The sequence below is a fragment of the Stigmatopora argus genome, chromosome 14, assembly GCF_051989625.1.
Source record: "Stigmatopora argus isolate UIUO_Sarg chromosome 14, RoL_Sarg_1.0, whole genome shotgun sequence".
Classification (NCBI taxonomy): domain Eukaryota; kingdom Metazoa; phylum Chordata; class Actinopteri; order Syngnathiformes; family Syngnathidae; genus Stigmatopora; species Stigmatopora argus.
Window position 1 is genome coordinate 4,277,300 of NC_135400.1, and position 26,146 is coordinate 4,303,445.

Sequence of the window (26,146 nt, forward strand, 5' to 3'; positions counted from 1 at the left end):
GGGAGAGAGCGGAAGAGCTGGAGATAGTGGGAGAGAGCAGGATAACCTCTTGTTTGAGTCCTATTCTATGATTTTTTTCATAACTTGCTGTGGGTCAATAACAACTGGTCTGAATTTTGGGCACCCTGCATAAGTCCTTATTTAGGACATAAAATGGAATGATAGTTAGTGTTACAATGTTACCAGCCACCTAAAGTATGGTAAAAGTATACTCAACATTTTCTTTGGCAAAGGTTCATGACTGCTTGTCATGATTTAAAATAGCACCATGAGGTTGTTCAGAAGTCACCTTCACACAGGCTACCCAGGTTGTCATAAAATATTTTATAAGTTTAACATTTTACTGGGGCGGCCCGGTGTCTTGAGTGGTTAACCCTGGGTTCAAATCGGCCTCACAGCTCTGCAGTCCTGGATTCTAATCCAGGTCGGTCCATCTGTGTGCAGTTTGCATTTTCTCCCCGGAACTGTGTGGGGTTTCTCCGGGTACTCCGGTTTCCTCGCACATTTTTATTTATTTGTTTGCAGCAATCGGATAAACAAGCCAAGCCCCCCAGTAAAAATTGATTGGACATCCATTGCTACCAATGACAGTCAATGAGTTCAACGCTCCCACATATGATAGAAGTGTTCATTTAAGAATTGTAGCAGTGTTGTGTTTTAGCTCCCCCTTGTGGACTTCTATTAGAGCCAGAGACAATTTGTGTTCCCCAAAACCTTTGTGTTTGTAAAGAAAATGTGTGCTTGTAAAAAAATGTGTATAAATTTGCCCAAAAATGTCACCTCTCTCCACCAGTGTGGAGTTTGCATATTCTCCCCAGGCCTGCGTGGGTTTTCTCAGGGTACTCTGGTTTCCTTCCATATTTCAAAGACATGCATGGTAGGCTGATTGGACAAGCAAAAGTGACTCTAAAGTGCCCCTAGTTATGAGTGTGAGCGTAAATGTCTCCTTATGCGCTGTAATTGGCTGGCCCCCAATTCAGGGTGCCCCCCCTTCTGTCCCGAGGGCAGCTGGGATAGGCTCCAGCACCCCCCGCGACCCTAGTGAGGATAAAGCCGTTCAGAAAATGAGATGAGATGAGACACGAGTTGTGTCTGGCACTACTTTGGTTCCATATGGGTAGGCCACAATTGCGCAACAAGACAATCGCGTGTATTTTTGTGTGGTCTAGCCCCGCCCCTTTTCGTTGGCTGTAGTAAAAGTAACTTCTCGCTTGCTCTTATTTGGCTTGCTCCAGTCCAGACCCGTGAGTGACCGCGTGCTTTTCAAAGTCTTTCAATACACCGTGGACACTCCAAAAATAAGAACTTAAAACTTTTCTCAGCAGAAAAGAAGGACAAGCATCGAAGAGGATATTAAAAAATACTCATAAAAAAAAGTCAGAGATCAAGATCGGTCGGAACTCCAGTGCGGCGTTGGAGGGATCTGTTAAAAAATGGTATGTATTTTTGCAGTCCTTTCTTGCTCGGATTTTAAGGGGTTTCCCGTGACTATTCGCAACCCCATTCCTCCTTCAGATACAGAAAATGAAACTGCATTTTGAAAACTGCAACTGCATGCTTGAGTGAATTTAATGTAGTATTTGAAAGGAGATATGTAATGCAATTTTTTAAAACATGTGATTATGTAACAATATCATACACAAACAGTTTTGACGTCAATGCCTCTTCTCATTTCATTTTCTGAACCGTGTTATCCTCATTAGGGTCGCGGGGGGTGCTGGAGCCAATCCCAGCTGTCACCGGGCCAGAGGTGGGGGACACCCTGAATTGGTGGCCAGCCAATCGCAGGGCACAAGGAACAAACAACCATTCACGCTCACACTCATACTTAGGGGCAATTTAGAGTGTCCAAATAGCCTACCAAGCATGTCTTTGGAATGTGGGAGGAAACCACAGTACCCGGAGAAAACCCACACAGCCCCGAGGAGAACACACAAACTCCACACATGTGGACCGACCTGGATTTGCACCCAGGTCCCCCACTGTGAGGCCAACACACTAACTGCTCATCTGCCGGGCCGCCCCGACGTTAACACAAAGTTCCTAAATAATACAATGCCAGACACAATCAAACATGCTCCATTAGGAAAAAAATAAATACAATATCAGAACATATCGCTTATAAAGTTCAATATTTTAGATTGCATTAGCAGCCAGGCCTCCCAGTTCAAATGGATTGGACTTCTATTGTCATCAAGGGGAGCCTTTAACTCCTTTAGTGCTATTAACGTTGATAAACGTCCAATCATATTGGGTCCAATCATCCGTAGGTTGTAAATTCAAATTAATCCACTATTCGTACTCATCCAATCAATTTGCAGTATTATATTATTATAGTAATTATAACATTTTCATTCGCTGCCAACCTCTAAATAGCTTTGAATTACTTTTAGAACCGAGTTGATTGGAAGTCTATCTGTAATTCTTTCTTTTGTAACTGGTGTCACTATACAAAATTAAGAATTCATCGTCAAATGTTGTTCCAGTATACCAGCCAAGTTTTATAGTTAGCACAGGGCATTGTGACATTACAACACTTGGCCTCCCTTGTGTCCATTGGTGCCCTTGACATTACAAGTTTGAACGCAAGTAAATAAAAGCATATTTAACATAGGTGTGAAAAAATCAACCACATTAACAACTCTTTGAATGAAGTGCGACAGTTTTACCCAGGTATTCCTCCAGCGCACCTTTGTGCCATTTTATCATCTTAGATATTTGTGTCTTTCAGACTATAGCAAAGGTAAAGAATAGGGCTGTCAAAAGTATCAAGGTTGATTCCGAAATGTTGTATCTAGATACAATATTTGATTGCAAAAGTATCGGTTTTCTGTTATTTATTTTGCACTACCCTTGATAGTAATGGAGGATATATTTCCATTTCTCAGTTAATGTTTTTACTGCCTAATGTACATTTTTGAGAAAATTAAAACAGTCCAATAACAAGCCTAAATAGATGCCAAAAAATGTTTTGAAGTTAGCGCCATGCTCCCTACACTCTGTAGCAGGGGTAGGGAACCTATGGCTCGGGAGCCACCTATGGCTCTTTTGATGGGTGCATCTGGCTCTTTGCTAACCTGTGAGCTAAAATATGGAAATTACTGGTGACAGAACTGAGATATTACATCTAGAACTGCTTTGATCTTCATTTTTTTTGCAGTAGACTCTTATGGAATGCATCCTCTCATTGATTAGCAGCAGCATAAGATTCTTTTAAAAATTATTCTTTTTTTCCACTTTAAAAGTGGTGAAATTACTAAAAAAAATGGAAAATGAACTCATTTACATGTATGTATTTTGACTTTTAAATTCGTAGTATGGCTCACAAGGAATAACATTGGAAAATATGAATTGTTTGTGGCTCTCTTCGTCAAAAAGGTTCCCGACCCCTGCTCTGTAGAAACGAAATATAACGTTTAGAGTCTGTTAGGTGCTTCCATCTCTCGCTAGCTTGAAGGAGTAATGACCGTCCACAAGAAGCACAGCTGTTCGAATGTCAACAAAACCTAAGCCGTGTGAATTTCACTAGACTTTTTTGTCTTGTAAAGTCGAAAAAGTTTAAAAAAGATATTCCTCATAAATCTATACATTATCTAAGAAAGCTAATATTGATGGGAAATGGTCTGCACAACATCAGAAAATTATGCAAAAGCAGAAAATAGAACTTTCATATATTAGAAGTAGAATGCAATTTTTCGGAAGCATCGGGCAGCCAAAGGGTTAACTCATTGCCTGCTATTGATAGTGGTAGACTTATTATTCATTTTGACTGGGAAGGCTGGCAGCAATCGCTTGATTTCATTCTAGATTAGATAGAGTTTCCTGATTAATATTTTGTTAATACCTGCAATTATGTCATTGAACTAATCCAATCTATCAAAAATTAACCCATGGATGAAAAAAAAATCTTCATCACTGATTGTCTGCCATTGATGGCGCTAGATGACCAATCCATTTGCAATGAGAGGGTGGCAGCGAATGAATGAACATTTATTCGCTGCCACACTCCCAGTTTAAACGGATTGGATGTCTACTATTAATAAACTCATTTAAGGAGTTGTAATTTAGTTTTCAGGAGCTACATGATTTAATGTCTATCATAGTTAATGGCACTAAAAAAATTCATAAAAGTACCGTATTTTCACGACTATAAGGCACACTTAAAAGTCTTAAATTTTCTCCAAAATAGACAGTGTGCCGAATAATTTAATGTGCTTTATATATGGAAAAAAAAATAAAATGTGTCATCCATTGAGGGTGCGCCTTATAATGCAGTGCGCCTTATAGTCGTGAAAATACGGTAACTTATCATTAGGCTGGTTGAGCACTCAAAATTGCCTCTTGTTATGGTTGTTCATTTCCTTGTGCCCTGCATTTGGCTGGTTCGGGGTATCACCAGCCTGGTGCCCGTAATTGGCTGGGATAGGCTCTGGCACCCCCTGCGATCCTTGTGAGGATAAGCGCTTTAGAATATAAAAGAATGAATTCATGAATAACCTTTGATTTTGTTTGATTTTATTTATATAGCATCAATAACTTTTTGGAAGTATCTTATTGAGGTGAATTTTTTAGTATCAAGACAACAGTACTAAAGAGTCATAACTAAATATAGCAGAAAGGTTGGTGGAATACATTCCATTTCCTGACCACGTGTCGTCCATTTACACCTCAGCACCACCCACAAACTCAACCAATCTAATTCTACATTTCCCCCTCCCACACATGACTAAATAGCAACCACCATCCATTTTAAGAGTTGCATAGTTCCAGTTACATTATGACTGCTTACGGTATGCACATTTTTCCAAATAGATGATACATAAAGCATGTTTGAAAAAAGTATTTTAGTAACTCCTAAATGCCAAATGTGGTTCTTGTAGTCTTGCCAATGAACACATAAACTTAACGTCGGGCATCGTGTCACTCAGCATGTGAGGCAACAGCCACTGAATCAGTACCTGGTCACATAATGTGAAATTTATTTGCATTGGATGGTAAACTTAGTATGTTTGCTTTTCCCCTTGTTAATTCATTGGCTCCCATTGACTACGCTGGATGTCAAATGCTTTTAAACTGAGAAGATTGGCCCTGAAGTTTGATGTCAAATCCATTTTGACCGAGAGGAGGCGAATGAACATTTATACACTCCTAGTCAAAACGGATTGGATGTTCAGCGCCGTCAATGAGTTAATATAAAAGTCATGTAAAAAAATAATAATATTGATGTGATGTATGATGATATATTCTTGCATCCATGTCCAAAGTAGTTCATTGCATTTGTTTTGTAACATCAAATTGCCTGAATTGTTATAAACATTTATTTGAAAAACACTTATACGCTAAAGTAAGAACAAATAAAAACTACCAGAACTTACCTGTGCACGCTTTCTTATTAGTGCTCATTACACTAACTATGCTATCTCTTATTGGCAGTGTAATATGGTAAAATTAATCTACCACGGTATTGGCCATTTTAGTATGTCACGATATCGACCACATTTCCCCCATTAAATTTGTTTATAAACTGACATTCTATGACATGCCACAAAATGTATTAATTTGTGCTAGAACCTAAACTATCCAGTGTAAACAAAAGCAGTACAGTAGAATACAGATTTTTGATCTAATGTAAAAATACTTCTGCTGTGAATTTAAATGAGTTCATCACCAAAAGATGTCAAATCCCTTTGAGCATCATACCACTTCAAATGAATTGGACGACTAGCGATTTCAATGGTATTGAAAGAGTTAAATCTAAATAACATGTTGCCGCATGTTCTCTATTTGCTGCCAAGCTGATATTTGAGCTGGGCTTCATAACAGACTCCCTCCCTGCTGGCTTGTGCACTAACTGGAATGTGGCTTGAGTTGCAGCACACGTCTTCATGTGTTTCTTTTCACATGGCAGGTGATGGGCATGAGGTGAGGGGTCCACACACGTGTTCATGTGATAACTAAATACTGGCCTTCTGCTCTATTATAGTTGCAAATATAGTTGATTTTTTTGTGCAAAGCATCTTGCCAACAACCTGTGTATAGCGGGCACTACATACATCAGTTTAAAAAAAGTTTATATATATATATATATATATATATATATATATATATATATATATATATATATTTAAAATTGTACATATACACACACAGAGTAGTACCTCTACTTACAAAATTAATTGGTTCCAGGAATGGTTTTGTAAATGGAATTTTTCGTAAATAGAGTCGCATTTTACATGTAAATGCTCTTTTCTGTTCAAAGGTTTCCAAACCTACCCTTCTTTAGCCTTTTAAACATTTTGAAACTATACCAATTTTGCATGATATGTGAGGAAGACAAAAAAAGACAATTATTAATTAATTCATTAAAATGAATAAGGGGTGGAAGGGTCAAGCGTGTCGAGGAAAAGTTGATAAGAGGGGGAAAACATGGAGGCTCGGAAACAGCTAACTTAAAATTATGTAATGTTTGGTGAAATATCGATCTACGATGATTGCCTTTGACAAGTTTTCATAATTTTCCTAAAATGCGCAAGGCACAAGGCGCAATAGCACAACTCATGAACACGTTGATAACAGAGACCAATTCTTTTAACTTGCACCGGGAATAACTTTCTTGGGGCTCATGAAGGAAAATTAAGACTAAAGTTGCATTTAGCACTCTTGTAAAAACTCACAAAACAGCGTGTTAGAACTCCGTGACAATTGAACGAGGGTCAAAGGCACATGAAAAGGATCATGGAGATGCAGGTCCCTCCTAGCAAATGGGAGGCCAAAGGGAAAACAACTCTATCACGCCAATTTCAAAATAAAATACAATTACACTGCGTTTCGTAACTTGAATTTCTTTTGCATTCTGAGACAAAATCTGGGGGTTTGAGCGGGGGAGACTTTTTGCACCGGTGAATCGTAATATAACAAAAACAAATTTAATTGAACTTGGATTACGATGCAGACACACTCAAAAATAAGTTTAATCTAACCTTACACTAAACTTAATTCTAATTTTATTTTACATTTTTATACTTCTCCTCTCCCGGCCGGGTAGGCTGTTTGCCCCACCTCCACCCTGACTTTCACTATCGATGGGCTGTTTGCTTTTGTATTCCCTTAAAAATATTCCGAAAATGATGCACACAAATGTCCTCACAATAGGATAACGCACGACCACTTGCCAACGAGAAGTAATAAATACTCCTCGTACTAGCGATCGCTACGCCATTCGCGCTGAGTGACGGAAAAAACACTGAAAAAAATGCAACACTCCGCCCAGTGCTCGTAGATATCGGTAATACACGAAAGAGATGCGGCAAAAAAGACAGTGTGCTAAAATCATAAACAGCCTTTCATGTCTTGGCCACCTGGCTTGATTGTATCTCGAAATTTGTCTCGTATCTAGAGATAATTATTTGCTCGAAATTTTACTCGTATCTCGAAATGCTCGTATGTCGGGGTGCTCGTATGTCGAGGTACCACTGTATATGTATATGTATGTGTATGTGTGTGTGTGTGTGTATATGTTTATGTATATATGTGTATATATATATCTATGTATGTATATGTATATATATATATATATATATATATATATATATATATATATATATATATATATACATATCTATATATATATATACATGTGTATATATATATATATACACACACATACATATATATTCTTGACTCCAAGACAGAGAAGTCCTCGTTGAATGGCGTCGAGGAAGGAGCATGGCTGACGGAGAGTCAGTCTCAGATGGCTCTCAGTTCTGACGCAAACGAAACCACCGATGGAGACCGGCCAGCCTGGGATTCTAAGCTCCAGTATGTGTTGGCCCAGGTCGGCTTTAGTGTGGGTTTAGGGAATGTATGGAGGTTCCCATACCTTTGCCACCAGAATGGAGGAGGTGAGTGTCGACTATCAGATAAGAGACATTCTTTCATTTACTTTATGAGGCGCTAATCCTCACAAGGGTCACGGAGCAGTTGGCAGCAAACCGAGGGACAATTTTGGACTGTTTAATATGCCTGAGAATAACAAACACACTGACAGGATGGCAGCGAACAGTCGATCGCTACCATCGCCCTGAATCAAAATGGATTGAACTCTATTACTGTCAATAGCAGCCTCTAAATTAATCTGTCATTTTTAATAGTTAAAATAGATTTTCTAGCTCTGCTAATTGTCCATTTTTGATCGCAAACTTAATAGTAGCAGCCCTAAATGTTATGTGCATATACAGTCTTCCCTCGATTATTGCGACTTCACTTATTGCGAATTCACATCTTTGCGATTTTTTTCTGCTATTAATTATTAAAAAACATTTTTTTAAGTTCATAAAAATGTGAATGTCCATGCTGAAACTCACGAGTGCAAGCCACTTTTGCTGTTAGGACTCGGCACTGAAAAAAAGGTAGTTATAATAGGGGTGACCCTACTTCGCGATTTTTCGATTATCGCGGTCATGTTTGGTCTACATCACATGTGTCAAAGTGACATCATTTTGTGTGGCCCAGGAAAGTAAATCATGAGTGCAAACTTTCTGTTTTAGGATCAAATTAAAATGAAGAGTATAGATGTATATTAAAATTCCTGATTTTCCCCCGTTTAAATCAATAATTGTAATTTTTAAAAAAAAAATTCTGTGTTTTTAGTTCAAAGATCATTTTGTAAAATTTAAAAATATATTAAAAAAAGCTAAAATAAATTTTTTTTTAGATCTATAAAAAATGAATATTCAAGGCTTTTAATCCAGTTCTTTTAATCAATTTATTTAAAAAAAATCTAAATATTATATCTAAAATAGTCCGGCCCACGTGAAATCAAGTTGACGTTAAAGCGGCCCGCGAACCAACCTGAGTCTGACACCCTTGGTCTACATTAACCGTGATATTCGAGGGATTACTGTAGTTTCTTTTCCTTCTTTGCAGGAGCCTTCATGCTGTTGTATGTTTTTCTACTGGCGGTGATTGGTGTTCCACTTTTCTTCATGGAGTTGGCAGCCGGACAGAGCATTCGGCAGGGAAGCATCGGAGTCTGGAAACACATTTCCCCAAAACTGTGCGGCATCGGCTACTCCAGCTGTTTGGTGAGGATTTACAAGTGTTGGTGTTTGTGTTCCCACACGTGGGCCTCGTTCCAAAGGCTGCATCGTGCAAAGTATGTTTGGGTTTGAAAAGATAGAAGAGTTTGACTTATCTACTGTATTTTTTCATACAAGGCCATGTACCCGCTCTGTGTGTAAAACTGAGAAAAGACGACAAGGAACTGTAACATGAGACGTGTTGTGTAACGGTTTCCACTGCTGTCACTGAGAGTGAAGTAGAATGTGTATTCACCCAGTGCCAATGTTAATTTTTGAGTCTTTTACACCTAATCTACTGAATTGCCAGTGTTTACCATTTGAACGTGGAAGATATTGCACAAAAAAGCTACACAATGCTTTTGTGAGATATTAAAAATGGGAAAAAAAAACTTTTCCACCAGGAATACATCCTGGCCTCCACTATTCAACACGCCCCATGCCCCTTGATAAATATTTTTATTTCGATTCTTTGGTGTTTTTTATATTTTGGGATTTTCTCACTCATATATGTGTTAAGCACACATCAACTGGGCGGCCGCCAGACATTCAATCCATTTGAAATCCCATTTCAAATTGGACAGATTGGACGTCTACACGTGATACACACATTTCAATTCACAGCAGAAGGATGATTGGGCTTCACATGTTTGGACGTCTAGGATCATCACTGTCAGTAAAAGTGTTAAATCCTAATTCAGGGCATCAAGAGGTTAATTTAACAGTATTTGTAATTTCTCCTCAGGTTTGCTTTTATGTAGCTCTTTACTACAATGTGATCATTGCATGGAGCCTTTTCTACATGGGAAACTCCTTTCAGTATCCCCTGCCGTGGGAAAACTGCCCCATTGATGTGTCCACCAATGAAACAGGTAAAGTATGCTTTTTCAGCTGAGATTTCGTATGCTATAGTTTGTAAATGGTATTTTCCTCTAATCTGCAGTAAAAGAATGCGCAAGAAGTTCAGCAACTTCTTATTTCTGGTTTCGGAAAGCTCTGAACATCTCGAATTCCATCGACGAATCGGGAGAGTTTAATTCGGTCATGACTGGCTGCTTATTGGCTGCATGGACCATTGTGACCTTAGCGATGATTAAGGGAATCAAGTCATCTGCAAAGGTGAACTAGAAGAGCATTTGAAATATACAATCTTTATACATTTGTATAATCTGCTGTTAAAAATGGAACATGACAGAACTCTATACGACATGTAAAAAACTCAGAAAGCTTTTTTATTGATGTTTTGTCACGGGATGTCCAATCCAATTGAAGTGGGAGGGCCGCCGCAAATAAATTACATTCTCACTGCTCTCTTTCTCTCTTTGTTACAAATTCCAGGTCATGTACTTTTCTTCAGTCTTTCCCTATGTGGTGCTCTTCATTTTCCTCATCAGAGGCTTGACACTGGATGGCGCAATGGAAGGCATTACGTATATGTTTTATCCAAGAGTAAGCCCACCTTTCATTAAGCCTGTTTTTCTTACATTTTTGTTATGAATGGCAAAAGAAAATTATTTCTTCTTTCTCCCTTGATTGCTAAATTTACTTTTATCAATAAACAGAAAGCGCTGGAGGAATACATACATCCATAAAATAGTATGGTAGTGGGTATATAATATAGTAAGCATAGTAAAAAAAACATATACAGTCGTACCTCTACTTACGAAATTAATTGGTTCCAGAATTGTTTTCGTAACTTGAAAATTTCGTAACTAGAGCAGTACTTTATATGTAAATTCTCTAATTCGTTCCACGGTCCTCACACAACTGCCAACTAAACCCTTTAAAATTGGTCAAAGTGTCCCAATTTTGTATGAAAGATGTGAGGAACACACAAAAATGAGAGAAAATTATAAGAAAATTATTTATTAATGTCTTAAAATGAACATAATGGCCCTAAATCCCAGTGAAAATGTGCCCTGCACAGCTGAAATAGTTCCCTCCCAGGAGCCCGTTCTACCAAGGCCGAAAGCCGTCCACTTTGTAGTACATTTTATACTTTTACGTGTGCCCTACGTGTGTGTGCGTGTGTGTGTGTGTGAAAATATAAGTCACCTTGCATTTGTACGGTTTTTAATCGCTTAATAAGGGGAATTGCAACCATTAATAAGGGGAGCATTTAGCCAGACAGGTATGTAAGAGAGAATCTTGAAACATGGATAGTGGTTGTTGTGAGACAGCCAATGAGAGCCCAGTAGAGGGTAGCAAGCAGAGGTCTCCAAACCGGTCCTTGAGGGCCGCTGTGGGTGCAGGTTTTTGTTCCTACCGATACAGGACAGACACTTTAACCAATGAGATTTCTGCAGAAAACAATCCACTGATTGCACTTGTAGGACACCAGATTGATGAAAAGGTATCCTCTTTCTGGGTTGGAATGAAAACCCGCACCCACTGCGGGCCTTTGTGGAATATAGTTTGGAAACCACTGTTCTAAAGTGAGAATCAATGCATCCGCGACAATATTTTCAAAATAAAATAACGGATAAGGAAATGCATTTACTTTTTGGGGGATTTCGTAACTAGGGTCTTTTTTGTATCTCGAGTCACTCATTTGCATATAAAAGAAATTCGTAACCTGAAAATTTTATTCGTAAGAGGTATAACTGTATATACAATTTAATTAGCACAATCAGAAAAAAAATGTAAATAGCGAAAATTAATCCAAATGTGAAAAATATTAAATATTTATTATTAAACATCTTTAATGTAGTTTCAAAAATAAATGAAAACTACTTGATCTTGATTTTTTATAATTTTTATTTTTCCTTTTAATTTATTTATAATTATTTTTTATTTTTTTCTATGAATATAATCTTATTTAAAAAATAGGAATATATATGCCATATCTTTGGGATTTGAATCACAGTTTTGTTTTTTTAATATTGTTTTGATGGGGGTGCGACTCATACGCAATATGCATATGAAATTTAAATGTGAAATTTCCAGATTAAAAGGACATTGGTTCTATAGTTTAGCGCTCACAAGACAGTGAGGGATAATTTACACTTTAGTAATGTAAGCAGAAAAAAAGGCTTACATTTTCTTGCACAGAAAATGATAAATAATGCCTGTTCATCAACTCAAATGCCACGCACAGCCACAGTGTCATAACAAAACTGAAATATCACATAAGGTAAACTAAATAACATAACTAGCAAATATTAAAACAACTGGAACAATAACTGAAGAAATAATTAGCACAGAACATGAAATTTGATGTTTTTTTCACAACTCTCTCACCGAGTTTTTATTTTTTATTTCAGCTTGAGATTTGGGGGAACATGCAGGTGTGGCGGCAGGCAGCCACTCAAGTTTTTTTTGCCCTAGGACTGGGCTATGGCTCTGTCATTGCCTATTCCTCCTACAATCCAATCCAAAACAACTGTCACAGGGACGCTCTGCTGGTCTCGGGCATCAATTTCATGACGTCTGTCTTGGCCTCACTCGTTGTTTTTGTCATCCTGGGTTTCCGGGCCAAAAACATTGCAAAGGGCTGCGTGGCTGAGTATGTATGAAAATGCACAAGTAACAATTGAATGATTGAAACAAACCCAAAACAATTTTACATTCATTCATTCATGAACCGCTTATCCTCACAAGGGTCGCGGGGGCTGCTGGAGCCTATCCCAGCTGACTTCGGGCATGAGGCGGGGGTCACCCTGAATTGGTGGCCAGCCAGGACACGAGGAAACGGATAACCCTTCACGCTCAGACTCATACCGAGAGGCAATTTAGAGTGTCCAACCAGCCTACCTTGCATCTTTTTGGAATGTGGGAGGCAACCGGGGTACCCGGAGAAAGCCCACACAGGAGTGAGGAGAACATGCAAACTCCACACAGGAGGACTGACCTGGATTCAAATTCAGTACTCTGAGGCTGACGCGCTAACCACTCATTTTACACTATTATGTAATATACATTCATTTTCAATATAACATAGCTTCTTATGTTAGATCTGTTTTTTTTTCAGGAATGTTCACCTTCTGAGCAACATGTGGCTCGAACAAGAGGTCCATCAAGGGTGGCCAGGTTTAAACATGACTGAGCCAAGCTCCATTTCTGTATCAGACTACAGAGAGTGGTACAACGGCCATGGCGCCTCTCTAGGACTTAATATCACCGACTGCAATCTGGACGAGGAGATGAAAAAGGTGAGCAACCACTTGTGGGGAATAAATGGAGTCAACTTGTGTTGGACATCTTTGAGAAAAGAGAGAATAATCATGGTAGGTATTTTCTTTACAATGTGGTGGAGACTCACAAAGAATCACAGTTCCTAGGAATCCAGAAGACAAGCACTGTTAGTTGAAAACTTAAGTGTTTTTGCTATGTATACAGTAATCCCCCGAATATCGGGGCTTCACTACATTGCGTTTTTTTTCTGGGAGAATTTGTGTTGTTGATTTTGTTTTGTTTTTCTGAGTTCATAAAATTGTGAAAATTGATAGATCTGAAAATACAACTTCAGGAACAGGTTAAGAAAGGGCAAGATCAATTTAAAGGAAATAGGTTTATTACCGGACTGCAGAGATGGGGAGAGCTCAAACTGCGTGATCGCTAACAGTCTGTTGTCCTTGCAGCTCTCACCGAATGACCAGTGAGTGAGTCTTAAATACAGGCAAAACTGACAGTTGTCAGCAGGACTTTGGACAGATACGTTTCAGTCATTTGCATGGCAAAAAGTAATTGATCAGTGTCGGACAGTTGAGTGTTTATGCTGACATGTCAGCCATTCACAATTTGTATGAGAACGATGCTTTTATACTCACAAAAACTGATATAATTTTACAATTCCCTCCTGTGTGAGTATAAACACATCGGAACCTCGCGACGCTACTTTTGAACGAAATTCTTCACAAATTACTTCAAACTGGAGTTTAGACCGACCAGGGGGCGAAAAACCCTTGTGTAGTTGAAGGAGAATTCCTCCCTTGACCTCCCGTTTGGAATGATCAGCTCATGGCCTGGTGTCTCAGAATAGGAAAGACATATTAATCAGTGTAAGACAGTAGCACAACATCAGGGTCATATTGGGATATGGATTGTTGCGTGCGTATATGATTCAGCATTAGCTGGGTTTCAACAATCATTGTCCGTTCGACTGTGACATTAGTGGTACGTTTGATCAAAGCTGAGAAGCAGGGTAAACAACAGGTTAGGATAACAAGCACGAGAGCAATAACTGTTACGAACGGTACTAGGGCTTTCAAAAGAGTCTGTGTCCATGGGCCCGAGAAGAACCAGTCAAGCCATCCTTGTTGTGGAACCGGATCTTTGGTCATAGCCTTCTGTAGGTTCTTCATAGTTTGAAGGGCATCATGGACTGAGTAGGATGCGTTGACAGGGATGAAGGTGCAGCATGAGTCTCCCATCACGGCACACACTCCTCCCCACTGAGTGTCCACTCCGTCAAGAGCAAGGCAACCCTGGACAATCACCTGGGCCCTGGCGGCTATGGCCTCTCGGCCTTGCTGCAGCCCGACTGACGTGCTGACACAGGCCCGGAACCTGCAGTCAATGGTCTCCAGACGCAGGGCGTTCCTTGCTGTTCCTACCCAGTGGAACAGAGCTATCAGAATTTTGGAGGAGACTGACCAGTGTTTGTGTTCGAGGGGGACATCCGAGCCCCACACTGGATCATGGTCGTGAGCTCCAACACTCGTTCATCAGCTTTGACGGTGGTGGCCAACTTGGTGAAGTTAGCGGTCAAAATCACACGGTGAGGTCCTGTCCCAACGTGGAGATGACCAGCACTATCTTTTTATCACCTTGACGAGTACCAGGTCGCCTGGGGACAGGACCTCCTGTGTGGGAGACAGAGATGTTGGCAGATCATTTGCATTTATCACAGTTCTTTCCTGGAACATTTTGCATAACCACTGAGTGAGAGAATCTGTTTCTCCTGTCTCCTCCACCACCAGTCTGAGTCTTACTGTTCCATTGGTTCTTTCAACGAGTCCAGCACTTTGGGGGCGGCAGGCGCAATGATACCTCAGGTCGATTCCAAGATGCCGTCTAATAGCTTGGATCATGTGGCTCACGAAGCGAGCACCACCATCACTCCAAATGACTCGTGGTATTCCATGGCTTGGAATGATCCTTTTGCATATGGTTTTTGCGACTGCCATGGTGTCAGCTTTCTTGGATGGCCATATCTCTACCCACTTGGTAAGTGTGTCAATGATTACAAGACAGTACTTGTATGTGCCACTTTGGTTCAGTTCGATGAGATCCATGTTCAGAACCTCAAAGGGATATGTTCCTGTTTGCCTTGTTCCGCGCTTGGGTCGTTCATTGCCTTGAGAGTTGTGTCTACAGCAGGTGAGACAGTTTCTGCAAAAATTTTAAAGTAGGTTTGGAGATCTTTAGGAACATGCATTGTTTGTTTTACTATACTTATCATCCCTCCTGTTGAGACATGGCTTCTCCCATGGCTCAATTTGGCAATTACTTCAAACAATGATCGTGGGACGCATGGCTTGTTTGCATAGAGGTCGTTCTTGTGTTGAGTGGCTCCTTCTCTTTCCCATTGTAGTTTTTTCTTTTTCTGGTCGTTTATTTTGCATGTCTCTTAGGATTTCGGCAGGGATTGGGCTGTGTCTGTCCACCGTGGAGATTGCCGTCGAGATGTTTGCAGAGTTTGCGGCTTCTTTGGCTGCTTCGTCTGCTCGCTTGTTCCCCAATGAGACGGGGTCTTGTCCAGTCGTGTGTGAGTGCAAAAGGTGGATCCACATCCCCCTCTCGGCTATTTTCATGTCTGCTGGTTGGTCAGCAACAGTTGTTATGGACGGTCCCACTTTGGGTCGTGCTAGTGCTTCTTCTTTATACTGTAGGTTGAGCACCCAGGCTCCTGGCACCACCGTTGGTCCATTTCCTGTTGAGAACACAGTCTCCTGCTAACCCAAATTCAATGCGTTTCCTTTAAGATTTTTTTTCTTTTTCAGTGCCCCCAAATTCCCCATTTCGCAGAGCAGATTATTTCTTCCTCCACGTCAAGTTTGACATTTGGAGTACTGCTGCTGCATTTTCCCTGAAAACGGGCTTATTTGCGATTTCAGAAATCCATTTGCAAATTTCCAAATCCTTTGCCACCTTGATATCTAACCGATTGATTATCTCGGTGGCCAGCCAATCAAAAACACAAAAAGACAGACAACCATTCACGCTCACACTCATAATCAGACATCAGTGGTCTGCAAATTTTCATCACTGGTGAAGAGCGCCATCCGCAGTCTGGGCTTCTTGGCAGCTAATCACCTTTTGCTGTCCTATCAGCAATAGTCATTCCCAAAGGAAATTGGTCAATGTCATTTGGTTGACATCAATTGTTCGATGCTTATGCAATCCGTATATCATTAATAGTCATTAAAATGACCCACGCCAAAGCATATTTCACCTGCTCAGGGCAAAACAAGGAATGTTTCTTGTGCACTGAAAAACATTCCGAGCCTCTTCCGTCCTAGGGAAATCATGCCTATCCTAAATCAATTATTTTATCTAAACCAGCCAGGTACAATTTACTTAATAATTTGGATGAATGCCATTTCTGCATTGTTATTTTCATGTTTGATATCATTAACAACCAAATAATTCTTAATACTTAAGGTCTAATTCGCAAATCACCCCTATATTGCTAATGCACCCAAGGGTAGATAAAATCACTGGCTGAGTTGCTCCTGCAACTGACTTGTCTAACCCCTACCAAAAAGACGTGTTTACTAAAGATAAGAGCCATTTTCTGTAGCTCACTGTTATCACAATTCTGTCGTCAACGTACGGGGCGGAGCTTCATATTCGGGGGGGGGGGGGGGGGGGTGGGTTCCTCTTCTAGTTGCAATATTCTTTTCTTCACGCTTACAAAACTCTTTTCTATTCACTTACAAAACTCTTTTCTATTCACTTACCAAAATCTTTTCTATTTACTTGCCAAAATCTTTTCTACTTACTTTCTACTTTACTAACAATTATATTCTAAATTTACCAAATTGATCTCAATACTTCGTGATTCACCCAATATTTCTGAACACACCAAGACCATAAGTCCCTGACATTATCTCTTAGCGGAGTCCTGGACTCTATTCATGTTCTACCTACGTTGGTCCCAGACCACAGACAATAATGTTCTACGTACGTTGGTCCCAGGCCACAAACTTTTATGTTCTACGTACGTTGGTCCCAGACTGCATACTATTATTTTCTACTTAAATTGGTCCCAGACTACAAACATTCAATACTACCGCAGTGATAATACTCATTCAAATTATCACACTTCACGGAGACAGAAATCAAAGGGTGAACTCACGATCTTTCTCGTTCTGAACCTGCCCTAGTTCGGGGGACCCGTCACCAGATCACCGGAGCGGCGAGGGAACGTCCGTCGGGTTGACCCTTTCAATGGAGGATGCTGTCGACAGTCTTTATTTTACCCTTCGTAGCGGTCCGTCGTCGCTCTGGCAATTACTGGCGTGTTGGGTCCCGGGTTTCTGGCACCAAAGTATGATAGATCTGAAAATACAACTTCAGGAACAGGTTAAGAAAGAGCAAGATCAATTTAAAGGAAATAGGTTTATTAACGGACTGCAGAGATAGGGAGAGCTCAAACAGCGTGATCACTCACAGTCTGTTGTCCTTGCAGCTCTCACCGAATGACCAGTGAGTGAGTCTTAAATACAGGCAAAACTGACAGTTGTCAGCAGGACTGGACAGATACGTTTCAGTCATTTGCAGGGCAAAAAGTAATTGATCAGTGTCGGACAGTTGAGTGTCATGCTGACATGTCAGCCATTCACAATTTGTACGAGAACAATGCTTTTATACTCACAAAAACTGATATAATCTTACAAAAATCCACACTGAAACTCACAAGCGGAAGCCACTCCCCCGTTTTCTGCTTGCTACTAGGACTCAGCACTGAAGTAAAAAATAATAATATTTTTTTAAGTTCATAAAAATGTGAAAATACATGCTGAAATTTGACGAGGACTCAGCACTGAAGTAAAAAAAAAAAATTTAATTGGGGCGAGCCTACTTTGCGTTTTTTCATTTATCGCGGCCATGTCCGGTCTACATTGACCATGATAATCGAGGGATTACTGTAGTACGTTTCCAGGAAAAATGAAAGTAAGCTGTGTTAGACAAGTGATCAGGAAAACTAAATAAACACTCGACTGACACAGATAAGGTTGATCATTTACATAGAAATGTTCACTTTCCTTAGTTCTATCCATTGGATAGTCCTGAGTCCCAAATATGGACAATGATATGATAAAAAGGCACAGACACATATCAATTATAACCTGTAGTACTTTAGTCTTTAGGTTTCCAAGGTATTACAATTTATATGAAGCATTAATGCTTTCCAAATCACACATTGTTCTTTTTAAAATTTGAGTTTGCGTTTGATTATAATGGAGAACACATATAATGAACATATTTATATTCATGTTAATGAACATATATATGTAAATATCTCTAGTCCCTTGTGTAGGTTGAAGATAAACAATGACACATACTAGACACACTCATGCGTATCACAGTTTTAGACAGTGTTGTGGTGGCAATTTTGTTCGTCTAACAGCCAGGCTTTAAGATGATTGGTGAAGAGGTTCAGAGATAGTAGTTCACATATGTTAATTGGTATTGAGTTCCAGGTATGTGCGGCACGGACAGATAAGGTGCTTTAGCTGAATGGAATCTTTTTGAAGGGAACTACACAGTCACCTCTAGAGCCACCCCTTGTCTGTGCTGGAATTTTTTTAATACAAAATCTTGCAGTGGAAGAGGAGCTTTGTATTGGAAGATTTTGTAAATTAAGGTGGAATCTGCCTATTTAACAGTATTGCTCCAGTTGAGGCGTTTGTGTTTTTTTTTTAATATCTTGACAGTGGTGGTGCATTTTTGGGGTTCTGTCCAATACTTTCAAAGCTTGCTTATAAATGGTTTCAATTGGTTTTAGTGTTGTTTTGCAGGCCGATAACCAACTTATTAGGCAGTAAATCATGTGTGATTTAATCATTGTGTCAAAATATAATTTTGCTGACTCAGGCGTTAGATTGTTTCTAATTAACCTAAAATTGGATAAATTTAATTTAATTTTATTTAACATGTTTTTTTATATGTTGTATAAAGATAGGTTGAAAGACAATAGTGATTCCTAGGTATTTAAATTCTTGGACTACATAGATTGTTTTTCCTTGGACAAAAACGTTGGGCTCACTGTTATTTGTCATTCTTTTTGAGAAGTAAATACAGACAGTCTTAGATATGTTTAAGTGTAGTTGGAATTTTTCAAGCCAGTTATTCACGCTTGTCATTGCATCTGTGAGTTCCTTTGCAGCATGTTTTTTTGTCTTTTGCGTGGACATATAGAACTGCATCATCGACACACATTTGACAGGTGACAATTGAAGGACAACAGGTTGGCAGATCATTTATGTAAAGACTGTAGAGCAGTGGGCCTAGCATTGACCCCTGCGGTACCCTAAGACTGTTATTCCGGGAAGTAGATTTTGTGTTTTGTATGATTCAATCCAATTTAGCGTGCTTGGTGAGAAATTAAAATTAGACAGTATAGAGCAAGGGTGTCAAACTCAGGTTCACGGGCCTCATTAACGTCAACTCAATTTCATGTGGGCCAGACCATTTTAGATATAATATTTTGATTTTTTTTTAATCGGATTAAAAGAACTGGATCAAAAGCCCTAAATATTCAGGGTTTTTTTTATAGATCCAAAACAATGTTTATTTGAGCTTTTTTCTTAGTGAGGGAAAACGTCTTTTAGTCATTTGTTTCTCATTTAAAAAGGAAACTAAATATTTTTAAATTATGTTCAATAAAGTGAAAAACTGAAAATATTAATAATATATATATATTTTTAGATTTTGCTAAATGCTTTTTGAACTAAAAACACAAAAAAATGGATTACAAATTGCAATAATTGATTTAAAAAGGGAAAAATCAGGAAATATAATATACTACATCTATAATCTTCATTTGAATTTGATATTAAAACAGAAAGTCGGCACTCATGATTTACTTTCTTGGGCCGCACAAAATGATGCGGCGGGCCATATTTGGCCCCCGGGCCGCCACTTTGACACCTGTGGTATAGGGTGTTGTCCGCCTTTTGCCTGAAGTGAGCCGGGATAGGCTCTAGCACAGTGGTTCTTAAACTTGTTGGAGCTACCGAACCACACCAGAATTAGACAGTTGCTTGGGATTGTGAAAATGAATGAATAATCTTTAAGAGTTTACTTAAGTTTATGGCTTTAGTTTAGTTTGCTTTTGGTATATGTTTACAATCAGATGGTTTGTTTTTATTTTTGTTTAAATCAATTTGTTTTATTAGGGCATTGTTTTATTCATTTTAAATTTACTTTACTTAATTGTCAGTTTATGCCTATTGTAATGAGTTTCAAGTGAGGAGCAGTATAGGTATTGGAGCAAACATATTAGCCAAGAAAATAATGCTCATTTTTTGCATTTTGGAAACCTTAATTGTAACGTAATAAAGTTCAATACCATTCATTAATTCGTGTTTGGAACCGCTTTATCCTCACGAGGGTCGCGGGCGTGCTGAAGCCTATCCCAGCTGATTTCGGGCCAGAGGCGGGGGGCACTTTGAATCGGTGGCAAGCCGATCGCAGAGCACGAGGAGACAGACAACCATTCACGCTCACACTCATACCAAGGTCCAATTTAGTGTCCAACCAGCCTACCACGAAGATGATCTTTAAAACCTCCAGACTACTGAGGGACTGCGCGGTAACCTCAGTCTCAGTCTGCAGACGGTCCCCACCTTGTGGACTTCCTGTATGTGGCTCCAGTTTTTTACCTAGGTCTACAATGTCTTGTGTGTCTTGTGTCTGTCTTGCTACTGCAACCAAGAAATTTCCTGAATGCGGGATGAAATAAAGTTCTAATCTAATCTACTATGCATGTCTTTTGAATGTGGGAGGAAACCGGAGTACCCGGAGGAAACCCACCCAGGGAAAAACATGCAAACTCCATACAGGTGGACCGAACTCGATTTAAACCACCAAACCTGATATGAACCCAGGACCCCAGAACCACTCAGCCACCAGGCCGCCCATTTCAATACCACTACAAACTAAATAAAAATCTATCTGACAGTGAACTTTGTAAATTCAGAGGCTCATTCGTGTGAGTTTCAAACACTAATTAGTTATTCACCAGACAGTCAACATACAATTTCCTGCCAAAAGCCAAACATCCCTAACTATTCCTATGTACCGTCTACATACAAATGAATGTCGTCATGTTCCATCTGTTTGCCTATGTTGACGTTCAGGGAGTGGAAGGGACAGGACTGGCTTTCATAGCGTTCACTGAGGTGATGGCTCTCTTCCCAGCAAGCCCCTTCTGGTCCATTTTATTTTTCCTCATGTTGCTCAACCTGGGCATGAGCACCATGTTTGGGACCATGCAGGGAATCCTCACACCGCTCATGGACAATTTTAAGGTGCTGGGCCGCCACCGAACCTTATTAACTGGTAAGCCACCGAAATTAATTGCGATTTTCCACAAATGTATGAAAATTAGGTCTCAATATTTCTGTCTTGTGTTTGTTTTTCAGTGAGCAGCTGCGCTTTGGGCTTTTTGCTTGGGCTTCTTTTCACTCAGCGTTCAGGCAACTACTTTGTGGCCATGTTTGATGATTACTCTGCCACACTACCTTTGGTCATCGTTGTAATTTTTGAAACTATCAGTGTCTCATGGGTTTATGGCACTGATCGGTAAGCAATGAATATTTTTTTGTTATTACGAACTAGTGCTGTGAAATATGAACAAAAGTCTTTCTTAAAATGGGCAATTTTATATTCTGATATTGATATAATATACTTAAATAATGGTTGAAAAATGTCACCTTCTCTCTGACTCTATGTTTTAATTGACGTAAAACTGACACGTGTGCGGTTGATTGGTCGCCAGTCTTTTGGTCGCCGTCTTTTGGTCGCCGGTCTTTTGGTCGCGGTCTTTTGGTCGCGGTCTTTTGGTCGCCCCGACCGCGACAACGGGCGACCAAAAGACCGGCGACCAAAAGACCGACGACCAAAAGACCGACGACCAAATGACCGGCGACAAAACAAAGTAAAACAACACGGTCTACGCATCAATAAAAGCCAACAATGGCCATGAGCAGTTTCACTGAGCCGGCGTGTGAGTGTATAAGAGTTTGTATGTACATGCGTTGTCCCTTTAAAAAGCTACGTCAGTCAGGGTCTTAACAAGTTCTCCAACAAAAAACAATAAAAGTCCGGAAAATTTGGAGCTTTTCTTTAGCCTAATAATTACTAGGACATTAAGTATGACTAAATAGTAATTCACAGTTTGTATTTAGGGAATTTGAGCAACGATTTAAATGGTAATTATCACTTACCTTCCGGGCGACCAAAAGATCGGCAACCAAAAGACCGGCGACCAATCGACCGTGTACCAAACTGACATGACACAAATGTTAAATACACCTATAACTATCCAGTATCAACAGATGCACCGCAGGAGCATACATATTTTTGCTCAAATTCAAAGATGTCCAATTATCTACTTATACTTCTTAATAGTGGTTTTGACTTGAAGACTGCTGTATTTTAAGTTAGCATAAAACCTACTGTCCAAAATATGCATTTAGGGAACAGGTCTATATTATTGTGATAATGAAGATAGACATATAAGATATCAACAGAAAGTTTTATATCGTTTTGGCGATATAAGTCATCATTATGTCCAGCACTATTATATACACTGATTAAATTTTCACCCCGACTACGTATTTGTGGGTAATAATAATAATAATAATAATAATAATAATAATAATAATAATAATAATAATAATAATAATCGGACATAGGCCCTGTTGTCATAATAATAATAATAATAATAATAATAATAATATAGCCTGACTGTCAATAGCATTAATCTGCTATGATTGAAACCCACTAAAAATGACGTCTACCGATGAGTTATTTAATTAATGTTAAGGTTCTTATTCAGTAATAAGTGCTAATGTTTTCAAACCTTCTCCAAACAAATACTACTCAGTCACTTTCGCGAAAGCATTTTTTTCTTTAGGGTATAACTTACAAAGCAAATGAATGTTTCTGTATTTTATGTTGACATTTTTTCTAAATTAAAAGAAGAGACAGAAAATGTTTTGTTTTTTCTCATCTGCAGCTTCCTGGATGATATTGAAGTCATGCTCAAATGGCGCCCCCCGGCGGTGTACAAATATCTCTGGAAATACATTTGCTTGTTGGCGATGATAGGACTTCTGGCTGCCAGTTTGTTGAGAATGGTCTTTAAAAGGCCCACGTACACTGCCTGGAATGAAACTATGGTAAGAGGGTTTTAATTCATTATAAACTGTTGACTCATTCAGTGCAACAGATGATGTGGCCATTTCATCCATCTGCTTTGAATTCAAATAAGTTTATCTTTAGTAGACATCTGATCCATTTGAAGCATAAGGTTTCGACATCTTGTGTAGAAGAAGTCATGTATTTTTCATCTATCCATATATTTATAATAAATTTGATTATTGCAACATTGGGTGCCCCGGCGGCTGAGTGGTTAGCGCGTCGGCCTCACAGTGGGAGTCCTAGGTTCAAATCATCGAGAACCAACACGGGTGAGGTGGCATTCACTTATTATGCTCCTCACCTCTGGATCAAATTACCAAAAGATATGAAGTGTGCTCCTATAGTTAGCACTATTGAATCAGGGTTAAAAACACCAATGTTTACCGCAGTACATATAAATTTGCTTTGCCTTGTTTTGCCTTCTGAACAGGCCTCGGAGAGGAGTTTGGAGTACCCCAGTTGGGCTTTAGCTATGATCGTCATGCTCATCGTCTTTGCCAGCCTGCCTGTGCCCATTGGTTACATCCATTCCACATTCCAGGATCGTAAACTTCCTGATGCCAGCTTCTTGGAAGGCGACGATAAGGGGGTCAATCGAGATTTGTACACCAAATGCAGCTCTGTTGAACAGCTGACTTTCGACGACCAAGGAGATGCCCTCGCTGAAGACTGCACCCGTCCCAGGGTGACTTTCGTGCCGACTGGCTGCGAACATTATCGCCTCTTGCCTCAGCAGGAGGACGAGGAGGAGGAGCAGGACACAGGAGTGTGATGTGTGTTAGGGTGCCCATTCGGGTGGCGGTTGCTAAGGGGAGTGTTTCGAGTGTAGGTCCTCAGAGCGTAAATGAGCGAGACACAGAACGAGAAATGGAGCAATGAAGGGAGGACAGGATTAGACACAATAGTTGTTTAGCTCAGGAAGCTAAATTATTAGCCAGCCTAAGATAATTCCTTCAATCAAAATTTACTCTCTATTCGTAGAGGATATGGACAGAGATGTAACAGAAAAAGTGAAAATCAGCAAGTAATTGATAGCCATCCAAATGAGTTTTTGACTGCTTAGGGGTACAAAAAACAGGTGGCAAAGGACTAGTTTTATCTCTTTGACTCAATTTTGTTTCTTTGCAACCAAAGCAAAACTAGAATATTTTTTTCTGAAGCACAAACCGGCGAGTAGATAAGATTTAACATAAATATTGGCTGGGACTGGGGTTGTTACTGTTTTTATAACTACGTGGTGGGCTAAATTATGATGGCCTGATGTTGTTCATTTCAAGAACAGCTTTGACACCATCACCCCCCCTCCCCCATCTAAATATTGGTGGACTGCACTATTGTAGATTGAATTCACCATCAATCAAAGCGGCTCCTCTCATTCATTTTAAAAATGTAGCACTCACCCAAATATGCCCCGATCATATTTGTCAAAATCACCTTTGACCACGAGTCTACCGAGTTCCAGGATTTACTGTTGATATGGTGATGTTTGATTATGTTTAAAATAATATTTTTCATAGATATTCTACCACTCTTGTCACTCTTCCGTGCGCTTTAAGAATACTCCAAGTGCTGCGCCAAAACGACCAGCTTGACTGAGACTTTACCCATGCAGCGAGCCTCACGAAAATAGAGCCATGTGTGTCAAAGAGGCCATTCAAAGTGTACATGCCGAGACACCGAGCCAAGACACTTTATTTTTCTACAGAAATATCTCTCCCACCACTAAACAAAACATATTCCAAAAAGTATATTTGGCTTGAATCCCCCAAAACCATCCCTTTTTTAGAAAACTGCAAAATGATGTGTTTCTTGAGGTTTTTTCATTACATTATTAACCCATTCAGGTACAGTGGTCACAAGCAGAAGGGCGGTCCCAACTGCTTGGGCGAGGTTGTTATTGCACATGTTTTGGTAATCTATTTGTGTAAGGAGAAGAACAGTGGCTAATCCACACGCGGACAGATCGCAATAAAGGATGAAAATGGAAATAAATGGATGTGATGGATGTGGGACAAATGAAGGGAAAAGCCAATAGTTCAGGTGGGAGTGGCGTGGAGTACACATGAGGCACGCCAATGCATGTAAACATCTGAGGAGCAACCGGAAGCCTTTTCGTTTATATAAATAAGGACTTGCTGGTGGAAATTCTTCCGAAAATGACGTGGAAAGGCCTCCTACCTTATAACCAATCAGCCACGAGGTGCGTTTAGGGACATCATATAAAAAGAACGATTCATACATCAACTCTGCTTCCAGCTTTAATATATAAAAGATTGAGTTTACACACTAGAGAAGGTGAAGAAATTCAATCACTCGCCTATTAGGATCCGACAGCCGTTTCTGGCCACCAAAAAAAATGTCAACTTTCTACGATGCACGGTTTGAACAAACGTAGCATGAGAATCTTAACATAACCACACCCACACATCCATCCATAAATCACGCTTTATAAGGATTATAGACTACAATGGAAGGCTATTCAAAAGCCAACACTTAAGACCTGACTATTTTTGGTTATTTAAAAAAAGCCCTTTGTAGTCCAAGTAACCAATTCTGGTTTTACTCAAGTTAAATATTAGCAATTAATATAACTATATATATCTTTTAAATACCAATTTGATTATTTTTTTATTTTACATAATTATAAACCAATGTATACATGAATACACTACATTGTTAAGAAAAGGAAA

General features: G+C 39.5%; 1 protein-coding gene across 3 annotated transcripts; it reads left to right on the forward strand.

Annotated features, from left to right (window-relative positions):
- The first annotated feature begins 1,276 nt into the window (after nucleotides 1–1,276).
- Nucleotides 1,277–25,448, forward strand: LOC144088522 (sodium-dependent neutral amino acid transporter B(0)AT2-like). Of its 3 annotated transcripts, XM_077618986.1 has the most exons (13): nucleotides 1,277–1,436; nucleotides 5,796–5,922; nucleotides 7,688–7,901; nucleotides 8,926–9,083; nucleotides 9,823–9,949; nucleotides 10,021–10,196; nucleotides 10,416–10,526; nucleotides 12,341–12,582; nucleotides 13,048–13,228; nucleotides 21,389–21,590; nucleotides 21,674–21,833; nucleotides 23,272–23,434; nucleotides 23,887–25,448. In XM_077618986.1, exons 2-13 carry the CDS (start codon nucleotides 5,857–5,859, stop codon nucleotides 24,226–24,228), a joined length of 2,142 nt encoding a protein of 713 aa, XP_077475112.1. In that variant the 5' UTR covers nucleotides 1,277–1,436; nucleotides 5,796–5,856; the 3' UTR covers nucleotides 24,229–25,448. The 3 variants fall into 3 exon arrangements, with proteins under 3 accessions (XP_077475112.1, XP_077475113.1, XP_077475114.1); XM_077618987.1 differs by lacking the exon at nucleotides 5,796–5,922 and having other exon boundaries at nucleotides 1,287–1,436; XM_077618988.1 differs by lacking the exons at nucleotides 5,796–5,922; nucleotides 7,688–7,901 and having other exon boundaries at nucleotides 1,292–1,436.
- Nucleotides 25,449–26,146: the final 698 nt, after the last annotated feature.